General features: G+C 44.5%; 1 protein-coding gene across 9 annotated transcripts in view; it reads left to right on the top strand.

Moving 5' to 3' along the window:
• The window catches only part of ACACA (acetyl-CoA carboxylase alpha), a 140,991-nt gene that overhangs the window by 86,673 nt on the left and 35,318 nt on the right, over positions 1-19,000 (top strand). For all 9 annotated transcript variants that reach the window (XM_041126817.1, XM_041126820.1, XM_030028210.1 and 6 more), the window contains 4 exons: positions 2,508-2,777; positions 3,143-3,240; positions 4,479-4,599; positions 5,040-5,150. In XM_041126817.1, the coding sequence (XP_040982751.1) occupies positions 2,508-2,777; positions 3,143-3,240; positions 4,479-4,599; positions 5,040-5,150 (600 nt within the window). The remainder of the gene's footprint in view (positions 1-2,507; positions 2,778-3,142; positions 3,241-4,478; positions 4,600-5,039; positions 5,151-19,000) is intronic.

The raw sequence follows: 19,000 nt of genomic DNA, 5'->3' as shown, positions 1-19,000 counted from the left end.
TTCTTATTAGGAAATGCTTTTAATTTGCCTGTTTTCTGTACTGTCAAAAATCATCAAGCTGATGAAAGTGAGGAAAACCTCTTAACATCTTGATAAGTGAGACAGACTGTGGGACCAGTCCTGGATACTAACTGAGCTCGGTCACTAGTCCCTAAGCCCTGGAGCAAGTATTAATTCATCTGCCTCACATGTGAGCTGAGGGTGCTAGGATTTTACTTTCAGTATGTTGTGGTTATTGTGTAGGTGTTTGGCAGTGTCTTTATGTGTTCTATCTTGCAGTTTACTGCGGTGACAAGTATTTAGCAAATACAAAGCCTGGGCATTTCTCCTGTTGCTTGTGTGGCTTGTGTTCATCTGATGGTGCTTGAAGCTTCCTGGTGTGGTCCTGGCTGATGGGATCAGTGTAGCTGTAAGGAAACGACTCCTTAGGCAAAAACGTGGAAATTAGTGTTACTTCTGTGCTGTTTTGGAAGAAGTTTGTGGTGCAGTTTTAGAGAGAATATTACCCCACTTTCCCTGTGGGTTTCTATCAATAACTAAAGCTGTTTTCTGCGATGGTATCAAAAAGATTGGGTAAGTGCCCTCTTAAGGATTTTAGTTATGGCAGGAAAAAAAAAAAGCCTGTAAAATATGGTAAAGAACTGAGCTGCAGTAGGTGATGGGCTATAGACATGCATCCCTTATTTCTTAGAGGCTAATCTTGAAGCCTTTAACTTTGGATTTGCGGACTTTTTTAACCCGCTGTTTCTAATTGCAAGCTTGCCCACTGTTGAGAGTTAGAATAGAGACACACTATCCAGCCCCTGGCATCTCTTTTCCTGCAACAGTCAGGTCTGAAGGACAAAGCTTACTTTTTTTCTTCTTTTTTCACCTTTATTCTTCCTTTTTCTGCTATGAAAGTCCAGCAGTAGAAGAGCAGAAGTCCAAGGAACCCCTCTGACTGTGTAGGTTTGTCTGGGATGAATTAGGTTGCTTTACCAGACTCTGGACTGGTTGTCTGTGTGACCCCAGTCTCTTTGCACACACTTCTGCTCTGTGTGCCTGACCAACAGCTGCACCCACTTGTTTTACAGCATTACAACTTTTCCTTTTAATTTGGCAATAATACTAGTATTTTAACAAAGCGTCCCACTGACTTTTAGGGATTTACGCTCCTGTCTTTGAAACTGCTGCAGTATCTCTCTCTTCCAAACACCGCAGTTGGATGCTAAGATGTAACTGTAAGTCTGCAAATATTCAGAGGCAAACAGATTAATCCCTTACGATGTATCAGTCAAAATAGCAGTGGATGAAACTGAGACCAAGGAGAAGGTGAACTGAAACACCATCATTCTGTTAACTTGCAATCTCAGCTCTCTAAAGGGGAGGTGTAAGGGAAGGATCTGCCAGTAGCCAGTTGTAATATTTTTGGATTGCTGCCTGCTTTACTTCCAGTGACCCTTTGATTAATTCCTCTGCCTTTTTATTTTTTTTAATGAGCCTATTATGGCATATCTTATTGCAGATGCTGATTGGATCTCAACTGTGTATTGTGCCATTTTGATTTGGATTAAATGGCACATATCTATCTGCTGCTTCTCCCCTCTCCCCCTTCCGCTTTAGTTCATCATGTTCAGAATTCACAGTCTCCACAATGAGAGTTTCAACCCTCCTGATTGCAGAGGATGTGCAATCGGCTTGAGGAATGTGTACTCAGAGCTTATGATCCTTGGGCAAGCGGAGACTGGGTGATGCATGTGGCTTTCAAGGGGCGCTGCTATTTCCGTCTGTTAATGGCATTCCAGGATGGCCAACTCCCTAGTGCAGTGATACGCAGCAGCTGAGAGATGGGAGATGCAGGGTACAGATGTTGCTGATCTCCATAAGATGGGCCAGAAGAGATCATCCGGTGATTTTAAAAAGAAAAATATGCAGCAAAAAGCATTACTTATCCAGGCACGTTTGGAAAGAAACTGCTGTAGTATTTGGGAGGGAAAAAGGGAAGAGCCAAAGAAATGAAAGGAAGGACAGAAAAAAAAAAAGGAGGTAGTTGTGAAATAAAAGGATTATTAAAATGAGAGCAGGGTGAGAGAGAACCAGGGTGATGAGGTTCTGGGGTGATATCTGGGTAGCTTAAGCAGATGGTCAGGAGCCCTGTACAGCAGCATATCCATCCTCACCCTGTGAGCTCTGGCACATGGAATAAATGCAGCACCCTGCGAGAGCGGCGTTTGCAGAATGTGTTTTGGACCTGTGACAAATCCCTGAATGGGGAGAGGGAGGGCCAGTATTAATGTCTTGGGTGGGAAGAGAGCAATGGAGGATGTGCTCCAGTGAGTGTGGAAAGGATCAAGTCCTGCCAGCTGTGCTCTACACTGGCAGTGCGTATCAGAGCTGCTGTTATCCGAGTTCCCAAAGAAAATGTACGAAGTGCAACACGCATAAGAAAAAATGGTGCCTGCGTGATTCTTGTCTTTCACATCTTGAAGATACGCATTTAGTTTTTGTTCTCTGCTCTTCGATTGCAGATTGGGATGGTGGCCTGGAAGATGACTCTGAAGACCCCTGAGTATCCAGAAGGCCGTGATATCATTGTCATTGGCAATGACATTACATACCGAATAGGTTCTTTTGGGCCTCAAGAGGACATGCTGTTCCTGAGGGCTTCAGAGCTTGCTCGAACACATGGCATCCCCCGTATCTACGTGGCTGCCAACAGTGGAGCCAGGATTGGTTTGGCTGAGGAGATTCGGCACATGTTCCATGTAGCTTGGGAAGACCCAGATGACCCATACAAGGTAAAGGAGGCACAGGAATCGGAGGTGAAGCTCTGCGATAGCTCACAAAATAATCTTATTTTTACACCGCCTCTTGTAATAGAGGTGAGGGTAAACATTTGACAGACTGTTCAGTCCAAAGTTCTCCTTGGTATTGGATCTCTCAGGCAGCAGGATTGACATCCAGAATGAGTTAGTGCTAAATGTTGAAAACATCCCTGGCTTTCACTGATGTCAGCTGGAGCTCTGACGTTATGGGAGGATGTTCTTATCACTATCTGGAATTAAATCCTGCTCTCTTGAAACTTTCTTTTTGGAAGGGTTTATTAGGGATCGGGAAGGGACTACAAGTGGGAATGAGATGAATGAACTGTTTTTCCCTGCAGGGATACAAATACTTGTACCTGACTCCTCAAGACTATAAGAAAGTCAGTGCCCTGAACTCAGTTCACTGTGAACATGTGGAGGACAATGGAGAGTCCAGGTAAGCACAGACAGGTCAGAATGAAATTTTCAGAATTCAAAATTCAGAATGAATGACCTTTCTGTTCATCCTTGGGTATACAAGGTGATGCCTGTCATGTCCTTGTCTTCAGCTAGGGCATTCTTTAGGATCCAGCTATGTAGAAAGCCATAGCTGTGTGCGGTCAGAGCATGGAACAAGAAAGTTAAAAGTTGTATCATGGCATGCCTTGTTTGAGGTAGTGCTGTGTTGACTCCTACTGCCTAGGGGCCCAACTCATGACTGAGGGTCCTGCAGTGGTAAGCACTGCATGACCAGGACAATGGTTCTTGCCCAAACACTTGCAGGCTAAATTTTGGAAATTACTTTTCTGCTAGATTCCGTAGAAAGGATAAAAGAATTCTTGAGTGAAGACTAAGCCCTCCTTGCGTTTTGAAGGGTTGGGCTGCAGTGATTGCACTAAACTGCCTTATAGCCTATGGTTTTCCACACACCGTCTACTCTAGGTGTCTGCATCTTCCCGCTACATCCTAAAGGCAGCATATCTGAAAATGAGGTGCAAAGAAGCTTTCAGAGCTAGACTGCAGCTCTAATGGTGCTCCTGGGCAGAGGGAGGAGGATGTGCTTAGGAAGAAAAGAAGAGCCTAGTTTGTGGACTGGCAAGCTCTGAAAGAACAAAAGGATGGTGCTGGGTGTGGGGATGTGTGTGTGCCTGCGTGTGTGGTGGGGAAGCTAGTAGCTCTCTTCAGTGAAGCACTTAAGCACACGCTCAAGTACTTTGCTTAGCAAGGGCCTAGTGGAAAAGATAGAAGCCAGTTTAAGAGCGCTGAGTAAGAACGGACTGTGCTGGGGAAGGAAGGCATAAAAGAAGAAACTAAAGAAAAGGTAAGTGCCTCATTATAATCTCTTGTTCTATTTCTCTCTCCTTTTGACTGCATTCTCTTCCTTTCTTGCCCTTTTTCCTATAATCAGCCGGCTCCTCACGTCTTGTGGGAATGATAGAAGAACACTTTTCACGGGCATTCCTCTCCCTTGGCATTTCCTCTTTGCAGTGCTGCTTTGGCTGCTCATATGTAGGACTATTCCATGGTGTTCAACAAGGCTGCAGAATGACCCCATGTACAGGTCCTGGCTGGGTTTTATGCACATTACTCTTTGGAGCCTTAATGATATTTAGTCACTTTTCATTTTCTTCGTAGCAAACTGATTCAGCAAATCACTGGACCTTGTGACTCAAAGGCTGTATGTGTCTCCCTCAGGTATAAGATAACAGATATTATCGGAAAGGAAGACGGACTTGGAGTAGAGAACCTCAGAGGATCTGGCATGATTGCTGGAGAATCGTCTTTAGCCTATGAGAGTATTATCACCATCAACTTGGTAATCCCCCACTGCTTTCTATTCTTCAAACTGTATTGTCTGTTTCAGCTAAAAATCCTGCAGTGATACCCAGAAGGTACACCTGGGACCAGACTTCTGGTTGATGTAAATTGGCTCTTGTAGGCTTTGAGCAACGCTACTGGCACCGTTACAGGGCTGGGTCCCTTTCAGACTAAATTTAAAACACTTTCAGAAAACAGTTATTTGGCTTCATATTTGCTCAGTCTGTAAGTTACTGCTTCTCTTTTTTTAAATAAAATACACATATGTTCAGATACTGTGTTTTACAAAAAAATATATTCTGGAGTTTTGCAGTGAGAGTAGATTTTATAGCCTTGTAATACAAACATGCCTAGTTTTATCTAGATGTTTGAATCAATAGGTTTTGGCTGTGTGGTAAGACAGAAATCAATGTGATTTCTTTTTTTTTCTTTTTTAAGGTTACATGTCGGGCAATTGGAATTGGGGCTTACCTTGTTCGGCTAGGTCAGAGGACTATCCAGGTTGAGAACTCTCATATAATCCTGACTGGCTGTGGAGCCCTCAACAAAGTAAGTCTTTGCATTTCAGTCTTTAGAGCTATGTGAATTGAGTTGGTGTTTCTGTGAGTTCTGCCGGAGGCTCAAGCTGCTGCCACCACTATACCTGTCATCGTGCTTGGTCCCTTTTGCTTTCTCCTGTCTCGGGCTCCTCCCAGTCAAGGAGGAGAACGGACACAGGGCAGCAGCTGTGAAACTTTCATGCCTTTGCAGTCTTTTTCTTTTCTCTCTGGTCAGAAAGCAGTCCTTTCATGCACCTGTTTTTCTTGACAAGAACATCGTATTGACAGCCAGAGGCACTATTGCAGGCATCCTGGTTGGAGATTGGCAGGGGACCTAGGCAGAACTGCAGATTTAAGGGCTTGAGCATGAACCAGGTGAAGGGGAAGAAGGAGAAGCTGCTTTTAACATAGGTTGTGTGCAGTGACTAAACGACAGAAGTGGAGAAGCCCACTGACTGGGCAGCATCTTCTCCCACCCACTGTGTACTGTGATAGAGGAAACAGGGTTGTTGCCAGTGTCTGGAAGACTGTGTTTCAAAATATGTGGGCCAGAATCACCCTGAACTTTCAGCCATCCACAGCATTGCATTAATACTGGGGGAGCACTGAAGGCTGAGAAAGAGTGTGTGGATGGTGATTTTCAAGGGGTCAGACCTGCTGGAAATCTCAGCTTTGGGGGCAGGGAGGAATAACTCAGGCTGTAAGAAAACTTACTGCTTTCACTACTAAAGTGGCTCTTCTTTTTTTTTCCCCACCAGAGGCGGTTTTTCTCCCTTGCTGCCCCAAGCCTATTAATATCACAGCCTCTGGCTCCTTGTCTGTAGCAGACACGGCTCACAGCCGACTCCTCTCTTGTCCCTCTTACTAAGGGCTTTGTTTACGTGGGAGTTAGGATTGTGTGGGCGCAAGTGCCCTTCCCCATTGTGCAGCTTTGTTCTCAGGCACTCTCCAGCACCTGGGGTGGTTGTGCTTCATCGCAAGCTGCGTTTCAAGGAGTGCCTGCCTGACAATGGGAGATAAAAGGAAAATAGTCTGTTGTTGAATTATTCCCCTGAATAAAGGGGGCTCTGCAGAAAATGAAGCATTGATCCTATCAACCCTAGGATGCAGCACCTTCAGTTAGATCTCTTACACACATCACACACACCTGCATCAATGGAAGGAAAAGAGGCATTTGAAGACCCATCCTTTAAAAAGAAATTGAGTCAGTTTAGTGCTTGCTGAAGTGAAGTAAGTTGCCTGGTTCCAGCTGTCATTTGTTGGGGATCGGGGCCCTGCAGAGTTTCCCAGATGGCAGGGCCGGTCTGTTTAGTCCTTCTCTTCTGCTCTCTTCTTTCCAGGTTTAACTGCACTCTCTACCCGTGGAGTGAATGTTTGTTTTTATAGGACTAGATTAATCTCGCTAAATTTTAAGCAGTTAAAAACTAAGGATTTAGTCTAAATTAAGCACCTGACATCTGTCAGCAGGTGTAGGCAGAAGGAGATGCTTTCTGGGGGGTGACTTAACCCATCCCAAGAATTTCAGTCGGCTGAATAATCCCATGTGTTCTTTTCTCTCCTCCCTGCCTGCTCTGTTGGAAAGGCATATATTTTTATGTAGGCACTGAACCTCTGCCTGCCTAAAGATCAGGCAAAGGAGGAACCTATTGCATCCTATCCAGCTTTCCAGTAGGACAGCTAAGCCCAGACCCAACAAGAAGTTTACCTGTCCTTGAATATTGGGAGATTGGGAAATCTGACTCACTCCTGGATGTTGTGTGATGTGTCTTGCTAGTTCATATGATCTTCATTTTCCAGTCCCTGCAGTTCTGGTCAGAGCTTCTTGAATGGATCCAGCTATAATCGTGTCCCAGAAGTATGTCTGAAGTAGTGAAATGATGTCCAGTACTAATGTGAAATGACCAAGCTCAGTCCAGTTGAGACCTTAAGAAGGGTGTAAAGCGAATGGTGAATGCTAATGCATTTGCATCATCCTGCCATGGAGGCAGTATCTATTTCAGACTTATCCTCTGTCTCCCTGTTCTTATGTGGAAACTGTTAAACACTTGTCCCTTGAATTTAGATGGACAGTTTGAATTTTCTTCTGGCTAGAAGTCAGGTCTCTGTCGGCCAGGGGCCAATTAAGCAAAGTCTTCCCTTGTAGGAATGCAGAGGCTATTTGGACATGATATATGATGTGTTCTTGTTCATTCGTGTCAATAAGACTCCAGAAGAGTCTTGCTTCTTGTTCCCTTGGATTAGATGGTGAGAAGAGCCCTGTGCAGCAAAGTCAGTGCTTTACTTTGTGGGAATTAGAAGGTCACTCATCCAACTGGCAGAGTCTTGAGGAAAGATCATGACTGAAACAAAGATAAATAAATGGAAACTGCTATCTTGCATAACAGTTGGAAGTGAATGTTTTCTAACACAGTTGCATGTAAATATTCCTTTATCTTTTCCCAATGACGTGTCAGAGATTCGGGACAATTTTTTCCATTGCTGACTTTTAATTACTGTCTTCATAGAGGATGCTGTACAAAGCTTACACGTAGTCTTGTGTCTGCATACACGTCGTCTTCAAAATGTCTTCTCTCTGCAAGAAGAGAATGTGCAGTGCAAAAATGTTTCTGCAGCAATGGAGACAATTAGGCTTTCAGAGAGCAGTGAGGTTTTTTCTGGAAAGTTGTTTGATTTTTTTTTTTTTTTTTTTTTTTTTTTTTTTTTTTTTTTTTAATTCCCCCCATGAAATACTGGATTCTTTTTAATTTACAGGGGGAGCAGAGGGGGACTGTGACAAACATTACGTGCCAGCAGATCTGTTGCTGGTCTTGTTCATTATCATTATGTAAAACCAGCCTGAGGGTTTAGGTGTAGAGGGAAAGGTCCAGCTGCCAAAACCAGACTGTAACCTATAACTTAGATGATGAGCTCAAGGTCAATATGATTTTTCGCTGAAGCTAATGTTTGATTCTGGAGGTTGACTAATCACATGCTGGCTGTTCACTGCATCCGTGTCACTGCTTTGTAAGTAGAGAGGCATATCACTGTAAGACACCTGATATCAGGCAGGTTTAAGGATTCTCTCAGCCCCATTGCCTGTCAGGGGTGACAAGAAACTGCACAAGAGCTGTACAAGGTTTCCCTCTGCTCCTGATTAAGCTGTCTTTGTTTATAGTCCGGACCGACAGGCAAGGGAAAGACCTGGGGAAAAGGTGTGATGCTCTGTGGTGGGGACAGTGCTCTGCATGTGGGGCACCAGGGCTGCATTTCATCTGTACCCCTTTTGTCTTCACCATTGCATTTCAGCAGGGGGTGGAGAGGTGGAAATGACATTTCATTCCTCTCCTGTGAGTGTGTGCGCGCGCCTGTGCTGAGCCCGCTGACCCCCCTGAAAATTGAAATAATGATAATGCGCGTCTCCTGACTGCATCAAAGTATCAGCACATCAAAAGCCAGGAGGCATGAAATGCAAATGATAAAGTGAAAGCAGATGGATTGTGCATGATCGCCTGATGCCCAATGAATTTTAAAAGATGCTGGTTCACATGGGGAGAGGGGCTGAAATAAACACGTTATCCCTGCAATTTTTTTTTGTTCTTGCTGCTCACTCCTGACAATATTTTTTCACACTTCAGCGAGCAGCCACTCCATCTCTCTCCCTCCCTCTCCCTCTCTTTCTCTCCCTCTCTCTCTTTCGCTGTCTACCTCACACACGTCTCGGGTCATGTCGCCGCAGCTCCGGTGGAAATAATAAGATATAAACCACGAGGTTGTTATTTGCATAGAAATAGCATGGAGCCCCAGGCAGCATGGGAGAAGGACACAGAGATCATTTGTCTAAAATTTTAATGAAAACTTTTGCTGAGGCAGAGATTTTTTTTTTTTTAACTTTCCCTGCCTCCCCCTTTTTCCACCCCCATACCTTCCTCCACCTCCCTCAGCTCCCTTTCCTCGTCATAACCTAAACATGGTGCGATTTCATATGAGCTAGGTGACGTGCTGCTGCCATGCACTAACAGGTTAATTTCTATTAGTTTTCTTTTTAATAGAAGTAAGACTGAAGAGCCCAGCACTCCCAATTTATGCATTGCTTATATGGTTCAAGGTTCCAGGACTACATTTAATTTCAGTCCTCATAAGGATGTTCCCAAGTCTGTGGCTGTCCTATTTTTAATTAGTTTGCTCCTCCTTGTCTTTTGTGTTTAAAAGAAATCCTGTCTTTAAGGCTGTTTTGTTAATGTAAACAAATAGTGGCTTTCAATCACATTTTCTCTACAGATACATGTCCTAGGCTTTTTCTAAGGGAAGGCAGGTTTAGCAGAGATTTTCAGGAACCGCTACTAAGTTGATACACATCAGTTCATTATATAGAAGTTCAACCTGGTATCTCAAACAGTTCATTTTCTGAGTGATGATGAAGAACTGTCCCACACACTGCGCTTCACAATAGGACATCTAAAGTGGTCGTCACTTCTGGAGGTGGAGGGAAGAATCTAACCAGCAGACTGTTCTGTTTCCTCTCCCTCATGTTTAGCTTTATTTTCCCCCAAGCTCTCCAGGCTTGGCCTGCCTGAATGATGGATCAGGCCCTCAACCTGTCCTCCGGTGTGCTCATCCCTGGGGCCCCATGGCACCATGCTGTTGGCCTGGTTTGTCAAGAACATCCAAGCGTGCCAAGTGTGAGCTTGACAAGTACCACCTGCCAGGGGTATATGTCCATGTAGGGAAAGAGGCAGTGAAGATGAAGTGTTAGAAACCACTAAAATATGAAGTGTTTGAAGCATAGTTCAAAAGCAGAACTCTGGGCTTCATTTCCCAGTCTGCAGCCAACTGCCTGCCTGGTTGTGGTCTGACATTTTTGATCAGAATGGGTATAATGGCAGTTACCTGCTGACAGCTTGGTCTTGAAACTTTAGTTCATTCGTATTTGCAATGCGTTTTGAGCTCATCAGGTGGAAAGTACCTGCTATCAGTGGTGTGTTGGCAGGGTAGGTAAGCCCATCCTCAGGATTTCTTTCTGTGGAAGTTTTTGCCTTCAAAATGACCGTAATTTAAACAATGCGTCTGCTCGTATAACCTATTCTAGACCTGAAGGAGCTCAGGAACCAATTTACCAGATTAGTAATGCACTATTTCTGGCACTGCAAATTGGTGTTTTTTAGGGGGAGAAAACATTTCTGAAGAACAGCTTTAAGAGGGGTGTTTGTGAGGTGAACTGATTAGTGGAAACTTGATGGCTTGCTAGTGCAGTGTGTAAATATCTAAGAAACTTCTAAGCCTAGTACCAGCAATTGTCCAATGACCTTTCTTGAGTACATCTTTCATTAATGGAGACACTGCTTGGGCATGGTAAAGACGTTAACATGATCGGTGCCAGACTGTGTCAGGATCGCGTAGTGTATGTGTCAATCACGTGACTGTGGATGAGTCCCTGAGGACTTGTTGATACAACAGACCATAATTGCTGCAAGGATCGTTTTGACAATCTGCATTTAAAAAACAACACCCCAACAGCCCCTTTGCACGAGGCCAGAAGAGAATATCCTTGTATTTTAAATTCAGCCCTGAATTGTACTGACCGTCAAAGCCAGAACTGAGATCAGCGTGGCTGCTTTTGAGGAGGTACATGGTTTCCTTGGTGTAGGTCTGGGGTAGGACTGCAGCTGAACTGTGGGGACATCCACACGGCAGGCAGAGGAGCAGCGTATATGCGAGCCAGCTTGAAACCAGCTCGCTGGGATGGTGGTTATCCCCGGCTGTTAAGTTGCTCAGTGAGACAAGTTTATTTTGAGGCATTTCGGCCACCGTGGCTCTCTGACGTTGGTCGCTCTTCAGTGTCTTCTGACTGACGGGTGGACGTACCCTGCCTGCTTGTTGGGATGTCATTCGGTGTCCGTGCTAAAGCAGCCTGGCACTGACTCGATGTTTGCAGGTTGTGGCTGCGGGAACCTGCAGAACTCGTTGGGTGCCCTGGGACTCAAATAACGGGGTGAGACAATAGGTCAGGGCTTGGGAGGAGCAGGCAGAGCTGCTCGGGGGTGCTGTGCCCATGGGAGAGGCTGCTGGGTCAGGTCTGAGGCTCGCTGGAGGAGCTCTGGTGGGAGGAATAGGAAGCTTACACCGTCTGTCAGTCTGTCTTGTGTGAGCGATCGGCCTTCAGTATCGCAAGCAGTAATATTTACCCTTCATTTTCACAATCGGGAAAAATAAATAGAAGCCCTGTGAGACGGATGCTGTTTGGGGGTTTTGCTGTAAAATACAGAACATGGAAAGCTCTTTTTTTGAGATTCAAGGCAGGGATAGCTCAGTATCTGCTCAAGATGACTCCAGTCTTGGGATTAGATCAAAGCAATCATGTGAGAGCAATCATGTGAGTTAGAACAGCAAGTGCCATCCCTGTCATTCAAAGAAGCATTATAATTATTAATGCATGATATGAATCTTTCTGTAGTGGCACAGCAAGACTATTAGGAAGATACGTATGGGCGCAGGGTGTTTGAGAATGCTAATCAAAGAGGGTCTAGAAAATGTCAAACAGAAATTGACACTTCAACAGCATTAACCGTCAGTCAGTTCCTCTCGTGGATCTCACCAAGGTTACCCCGCTCTTGGCTCCAGCGGTGGGGGAAGCAGGAGGGGCCGCTCTGCTGTGCCGTGGGTGGTTATGCCAGATGATGTGGTGAGACCAAGGGTGGTTTCGTGGGTGGAGGTTGGTTTCTTCAGCTCTCTTAGAACCGATGCAGGACCTCGCTGCTGTTGGAGGTCTCCCTGGCATAGGTCACCATTGCTCACACCCCAACAAAGCCAGTCTGCTTTGAGAACCAAGATCAGAATAGAGCTCTTGTAAGAGTCAGTCTCAGTTTAGCCATATTTGGCGATAGGAAGAGAGCAGAATTCATTTCTTCTAACGCCAGTGAGAGGCATTAACTGCTGGGATTGTCTGTTTGGTGGCAGTCCTGGTAACACAAAGGTCTTTGCTCTGTGTGGAGAAATGAATATAAGCAGGATGGATGCCTGGACTTCAGACGAGTGCAAATAAACAAACGCTACCTTCCATTTCTACATTTTATTTTTAATTGCCTTTCTTTAAGTGGTGATATTTGTGTATTGTTCCCATTAGAGACAATTTACGTTCCAGGCATCGCATTATCAGTCCCTTTATGTTTGCTTAGGGAAGAAAGTCTAATAGATTTCTGTTGACTTTTTTTTTTCTCCCTCCTTCTATCATTTTTAATATGGATCTTGATCACTTTATCTATGTGGATGGTGCCTGTGCTGTGGGGGCTGTGTGTGTATTTATTCCTGCTAAAGAGGAGTTCAGCATAGTGGCCCATATTCTGCCTATCTAAATCCCTTCCTGTACCTTACAGGGAAACTCGTATATATTCTAAATCCTATATATGTTTCATGTATCCAGAACTGTATCCCAGTTCCTGGTGATTCTGCAGGGTATGTTATTACTGGAGTGTTAACTCTGGTACCTGATGTTCCACTGGAGCTCAACGGAAGAAGGCACTTCTCAAACATGTCCCAGAATAACTGGTCCTGACCACCCCTCTCTTGGGGTGTCACTAGGAGGATGTCAGGGTGACCTGCCTGTGGGTCTTTTCTGCAGTGAATTGTGGAGAATTTATCTGCCATTCTGGACACAGGAGTGGGAACTGTAGTAATGGCATTGGGGAATTGTCACATATCTCATGATTAAGCCTAAATCCACACTGCAAAGCAAACAAAGTTTCACTGTCATGGTGAAAGAGGTACCTGCACTGCAGCCTGTCCCCTTGGATGGTCTCTGACTAAGAGGTTCTGTTGGGGTCCAGAAGGTGACCAAGGGAATGACCAAAACAAGTTCTTTAAGTATCATGGAGACAATCATTAATATTGTTCATAGGGCTAGTGTCTAGATTAGGGAACCCCTAACTGAGACAGATGGGATTTATGAGTGTTTGCACCATGTAGAATAGGGGGCTGTAATTTTAGTTTGCAAAGTATATTGAGTCCTTTTGATTTACCACTGACTGATGGAGTGACCTTGAGCAAAACATGCAGTCTCCCTACACTGTGAAAGGAGAGCTAGGCAGGAATTTTTTGACAAGACATTTTTCATTTGAAAATGCCAGTTCACTGAAACTGGAACTCTTCAGGAAAAAGTATCAGTTTTGATGAATTTCTCATTTGGAATTTTTTTGGTCAAATGAAAAGTTTTGGGTTGGGTTTTTTTTTCCCCCCAACTGACTTTTCTTCCCAAATTAATTTTTATTTCTAATACCTACAACAGATATTTCAGAAGTTAAAAGCAAACATCTTGACCCTCTCTGATATTTGTTCAGATCTCAAGATTGCAAAATTTGATTTTCTGTTGCAATCCAGAAATTTTAAAAAATCTTCATCACTTATTGCAAGATGGAAAACCCGTTTTCTCCCAATAACGTTTCGTGTTGCCATCTGCAAACAGAGAGAATGCCTCTTCTGTATCTGATCAGCTGTGGAGCCCTGCTGCCTTTGTATTGGTAAGGTGCTTTGGGATCTTCAGGCAGAAGGTGGTGTAGAAAGGCCAGCTGCAGTTGCAGTGTCCATCTGGATGCATCTTCCCCTGCTGCCTCCGAGGTGAAGTGCAATTGCTTATTCCCCTTCCCCCTCTGATCTCACCAAATTAAAGCAAGAAAAAGACTCCACCAGCAAGACCTGCTTCTGGATTTGCAGTCAGTAGCCATCTCCAATAACCATCAGGCTGTCAGCTTCCCCCTCACCTCCCCCTACCTCCCACCTCCCCCATCACTCACCAAAGGAAAAAAAGAGCTGGAGCCACAGCTTGAAATATATCATGCAATAGTGTATCATGAATTTCTTGTGAATCACATTGGTGAAGCAGGTTTATTTATTTCTGAGACTTTAAATCAATACAAAGTAGGTCTCTTAGTTCTGAAGCTGGGATGGAGTGTGAAAAAATGAGCCCATTGTACTCTTAAAACTTTGGGGAAAGGAGATGACAGCTATATAATTCCATTTACCAGGCACTAGGGGCTTTAATGTGAAGGTGACGGGGAGCTCTTTGTGCATTTAGAGCACCATATCTTCTAAATAAAAGATCTGTAGACTTGATAGTGGAGTATAGCTCTGACTTTAATAATCTCCAAGCATTAGACCGAGCCAATATGTTCCCAAGTCAGAAGGGTCCCCCACCGAACGCTCGTAAATTAAAAGTGCGGGAACTGCACACATTCATAGATTAGAAATGCAAGAAGTGCAGTCCGTCTCCAGGCAGAGAGGAGGTGTCTGCGCTCGCGCCGCCATGCGAATAGGCTAAAGACTCGGGAACAGGTCTGTTCAGGAGCACTGCTCTTGCTGGTATCCTACCTCGGCGTGGTTCTCCTCTTTGGCGTTGCTGCTATTTTACCCTCTAATGACATGATATGTGTGGGGGAAAAGCTGAGTGATAGAAATGAACACTCTAAGATCTGTTGAGGCTTGACTGCACATAATAGCAGTCAGGTTTTAAGTTCCTACATTGTGTTTTCTGATGAGACGTTCGTTCTGATCGTTTCTGCCTGTTTATGAAAAATAGGCTATTTATAGTATGTGCATGTGCCTTTTCTGCTTCAGGTTTCTGGCAGATAATATAAATGGTGGGATGGGAATTGCAATTATTGAAATTATTCGGATAAAAATCTGGCACTTATATTTGATATAAACACATGATATGCTCTGAATAATAACAGCACTTATGTTACATAATGATTCCCATTCAAGCCCTCTGCTGTCATTTTTTCAGATCTTTCATCTTTGATGAAACATATGAGCCAATCAAGTTTGCAGCCAAACCAGCTTTGCAGTGAATGTCTCAACTAACCAGCAGCTCAGTTTCTGAAAAGGAGCACAGAGAAAGCAGCTGGTCATCATGGGTTTGAGTGCTAGAAAATGATTAATATGCATATGACATGCCTATAAACCTGTTGAGGACAGCCTTTTAAAGGCTGAAAAGGCTGCTAGAGTCCTGGCTCTCCTTTGTACTTTCCAAAAGATCCTCTGGAGTAAAAAGAAATGCGGTTTCCCATTACGGTAGGGAGAGTGGCTTTTGGAGGACCAAATGAAGTAAGTGTTGACAATACTGCCCGTGTATTTTGTAAGCATGGGGTATCAAATGTTGCATTATCTGGAAAATAGTGTGTGTTCTTGCAATCACGGGCTGAGCTTTAACGTATGCAGTTCTAGAACTAGCGTTGCCTTCTGACCACTTCACTGATGTCCTCATCCTTCTGTTGAGATGGGGGCACAGAGGAGGCATTTTGTCCTGTGTACCCTGTTAAATGCACTGCTTTCTGCACACTTGAAAGGTTTGTCTTCAGGAGCAAAGGGAGGGGGGACTAAGCGGCTCATCCGAATGTGACCTGGGTCCCTAGTGACCGGGAGGCTGTTTGGCATCAAATACACGAGGAGTAGGTGGTGGCAGTCCTGCTTTATTGGTTATGGTTAATGCTAGTGCTTGAAGGGGCAGCAAGGGAAAGACTGCTGGCAGAAGGGAAAGCAGACCTGTTTGCTAACACGTTGCAGCGGAGGGAGGCAGCACTCGCTGCACGTCACTCCAAAAGTCAGACCGGCTGCAGCTGAGTTGGAAAAAAGAAATTATATCCAAAATGCAAAGGCACTGCGATAATGTGCAGGAAAGGAGAAGTAACAGAAGTGAGGGGTCCTCACTAGTGACTTCAGAAAGGGTAAGTTTGGCATCTCTGTGTGGGGCGAGTCACTCACAGCAGCTTCCTTTGACTGGTAGCATGTCAAACTCCAGTGGACAGAAACATGGTTTCTGAGCTTTCATGGGGTGGAAAAAATTTTAATTTAAAGCAAATTGTCTGGTGTCAGAAGCTTACTGTCTGGTGCTTTGCTGTTCATGGCTGCTCTTTTTTGTCCCTTTTTGCCATCAGATTAAGACGAGATCAGAGGTCAAATATTGCCAATATTCAGGTATATATGTATCGTGTATCTCGGCTTTAAAATCCTGGAACCTGTTCCTTCCCACTCTTCTTGCTGGACCTTTCTTGATCTCTGATCTGTGGCAGCTGACTCTGATAGCTGCATCTTTGACTGTTCCCTGGAGTGCTAATAACCTTTCTGCTAGGAAGGGCCTGCTTTGCAAATTTAACCCTTCCGTGCACGTGTTTGGTCATTAAACAGATGCCTTCTGTAAGCCTTGGGCTAATGCTACTTTCACTTCTTAACTTCTTGCTTTATGTGACTTGGTGTACCTCCCTGGCAGACCCAGACTCTCAGGGTTTGAAGTTTACCATTTTGACAGATCCTGGTCATATCAGATACAGGGTTTAATCCTGTGCACTTTTCTTCTCCCACGAGTTTGCTTCTAGCATTACTTGTCTAACTGATTTAGCAACATGTCTAAATCCGCTCTTGTCTCTGCTGACCATGTGTCTTATTGAGGAATATCTGAATTCTTTAATTGCAGAAGCATCACTTTTGGTCTTCTCAAGCAGATGTATTCTCTTTCACCCTTGGATATTTTCTTGCAGAAACATTTATACAGCAATATGCATTGCACCATTTAAGATTGTTAATTGGAGATTGAATTACTTGTCAGCCTTTAAAAATGTAGTCCTCTGAGGTCAGAGATGAGGTGGTTAGCAGAGCTGAATGGATGAGCTATTGCATTCATTTTTTTCTCAAGCCCAATGATCATTGTCTATAAGCTGGCTAGCCCTTCAGTGCCTTTTAACCTCTGGCACCCAATTCAGTCTGCAGCTGTACGTGTGAAACAAGTTGGCAGGAACTCTGGTCGTTCCTGAGAAGACAGAAGAGCACACGTGCAGAAGCAGGTTAGGGGACCAGCACCCAGCCTAGCAGTATCCCTGGAAGACAGCCTCTTTAACCCCTTGGCTGCACGGTTTCTGCACCAGGGAGTGGAGCAGCTGGCTTTGCATTTGGACTGTGCTTAAGCCAGGGTATGATTCGGAAGCTTGCGTGTGCCCTTGTTACATGTCCCTCCTGCTGCCCTCAGCACAGGTGCAAGTGCACATGTGTGGACATACATGTCATACAAATGAAGGCAGCGAGCGCTCATTGGTACAACTTTTAAATGCAGCTTGGGACTACGTTGCTTCTGCTGACAAACACTGACAAGTAAATACAACGCTCGCTCAGTATTACAGAGGGATTTCATTTGCACAGCCCCTCACAATGCTCTGCCACTTCACTGAAATGTCTGGAGCACTCGGGAAAAGGAACTGCATATTTATCTTGATCTCCAGAAAGGGATTTAAGGGCGAGAGCAGGCGGTATATTAGACTGTTTTCATTGCCTGTCAGCAGTGGTAAACCTGAGCTGTCTACAGTGTCTCTGGATAAGCAGCAGCAGAGGCCCATTTTGCATGTACATACGTTTGCATTAGTTCATAGATGGGGAGTTTAAATCCTCTTTATTTTTATTTTCCTCTGTGGAAAGCATTTAGCTAGGCTTGTGCCTGGTATCTGGAGGCCTGTGCTTTTCTTTTCCTTGAACCTAAATCTATGCTGCTGTCTTTTCTACCATGCCTTTTCATGGCACTGATTTTGTTAGAGGAAGATGAAGATGTTTGAGCTTAGAAGGGAGACCTAGGAACATCTCTGTGCAAAACCACAGTGCTTCCACTGACTTCTAAATTTTTAGACTAGTTGGGTAACTTCTGTGCCTTGGTTTCTTCTGTACGTAAACCTCGACTGACACCTGTCTCACGGGGCGTTTTGTGAGGATCATGTAGTGCTTGTAGAATGCTGAGTTTTGTGAAATGCCAAGCCACCAGGCCTTTTCTCCTCCAAAGGAAAATAAATTTGGAGTTAGCAAATGATAGCGTTGTGCTTTACTGCATAGGCACAGTGGCTCCCTGACCCCAGCTGTGATTAACTGACGTTGTGCAGGAAGAAAGCTAATTGGTCCAGTGTAGTTTTCTAACCAGATCAAAATTTTCTATTTTCATATCCCTTTAGCACCTTCTTACTTTCAGCCCAAAAGGTCAAATCCTGAGAAATGTGGAGTTCCCCTCTACTATGGGTGAGATGAGTTATGTTCTGAACGCTCATTGTAGGATGTCAGGACAAGGATGAAGTCAGACCTAAGCATCCCTTCCATAACGACCGGGTTGCCTTGGGGTCTGGGCTGCTCCTCTCTTGGGGTAGCCCTTCTTCCTAAAATGAGCTGCGATGGTTGTTTGGTGGGGGAGGGCAGGTTGTTTGTGTGTGTTTGAGGGTGGTTTTTTTAAGATCTAAATGAAGCAGGTATGTAATGCCCTCTGTCTGTTAGAAAGACTCAACCCATAAAAATAACAAACGGCATGTATTTGCTAGAATGTCAAAGTTATGAGTTTATTTTGTAATGATGTGCTCCTGCCTTCATGAGGTAAACTGGCCGTGGCAGAGGTGTTATTAGTAATATGGACTCAGTGGAGCAGAAAGCCGAGTGACCGAGAGATCAGTGTATCAGTCAGTGAGAGGGCAAATGGAAAGAGACAGCAGGAGAATGAGAAAAGAGCTGCGGTGCCTGGGCTGAGATTAGAGATGGAGTTGTGCAAGAGAATTAGAAGCCCAGCAGTCAGAGTCTTATTCTTTCCAGTCTCTCTAAGGAGCTGGTAGGGCTTTGTCTTTGCTGTACCTATCTTTATGCACAGTGTTGTTTTTTTCCCCAGTTAAAGGTTTAAATGGGTCCACCCTACGAGTCGTCTTAGTCGGAGCAATTTTGAATTAGTGAGCTGAGCTCGGGTCAGCACCCAGAAGACTTGGTCACATTGGACTTGGACAGCTCCATTGCTGCTGCTTAGGGAAGGGCAAGTTGTGTAACTGCCCCCTGCCTCAGTTTCCCCACTTGTTTCATTCCCCTTGGGGATCACTATTCATAAGATCT

Source organism: Aquila chrysaetos, chromosome 10 (genome assembly GCF_900496995.4).
Source record: "Aquila chrysaetos chrysaetos chromosome 10, bAquChr1.4, whole genome shotgun sequence".
Classification (NCBI taxonomy): Eukaryota; Metazoa; Chordata; class Aves; order Accipitriformes; family Accipitridae; genus Aquila; species Aquila chrysaetos.
Note: the sequence above shows the minus strand (reverse complement) of the source record. Positions and strands in the feature narration are given on the sequence as shown.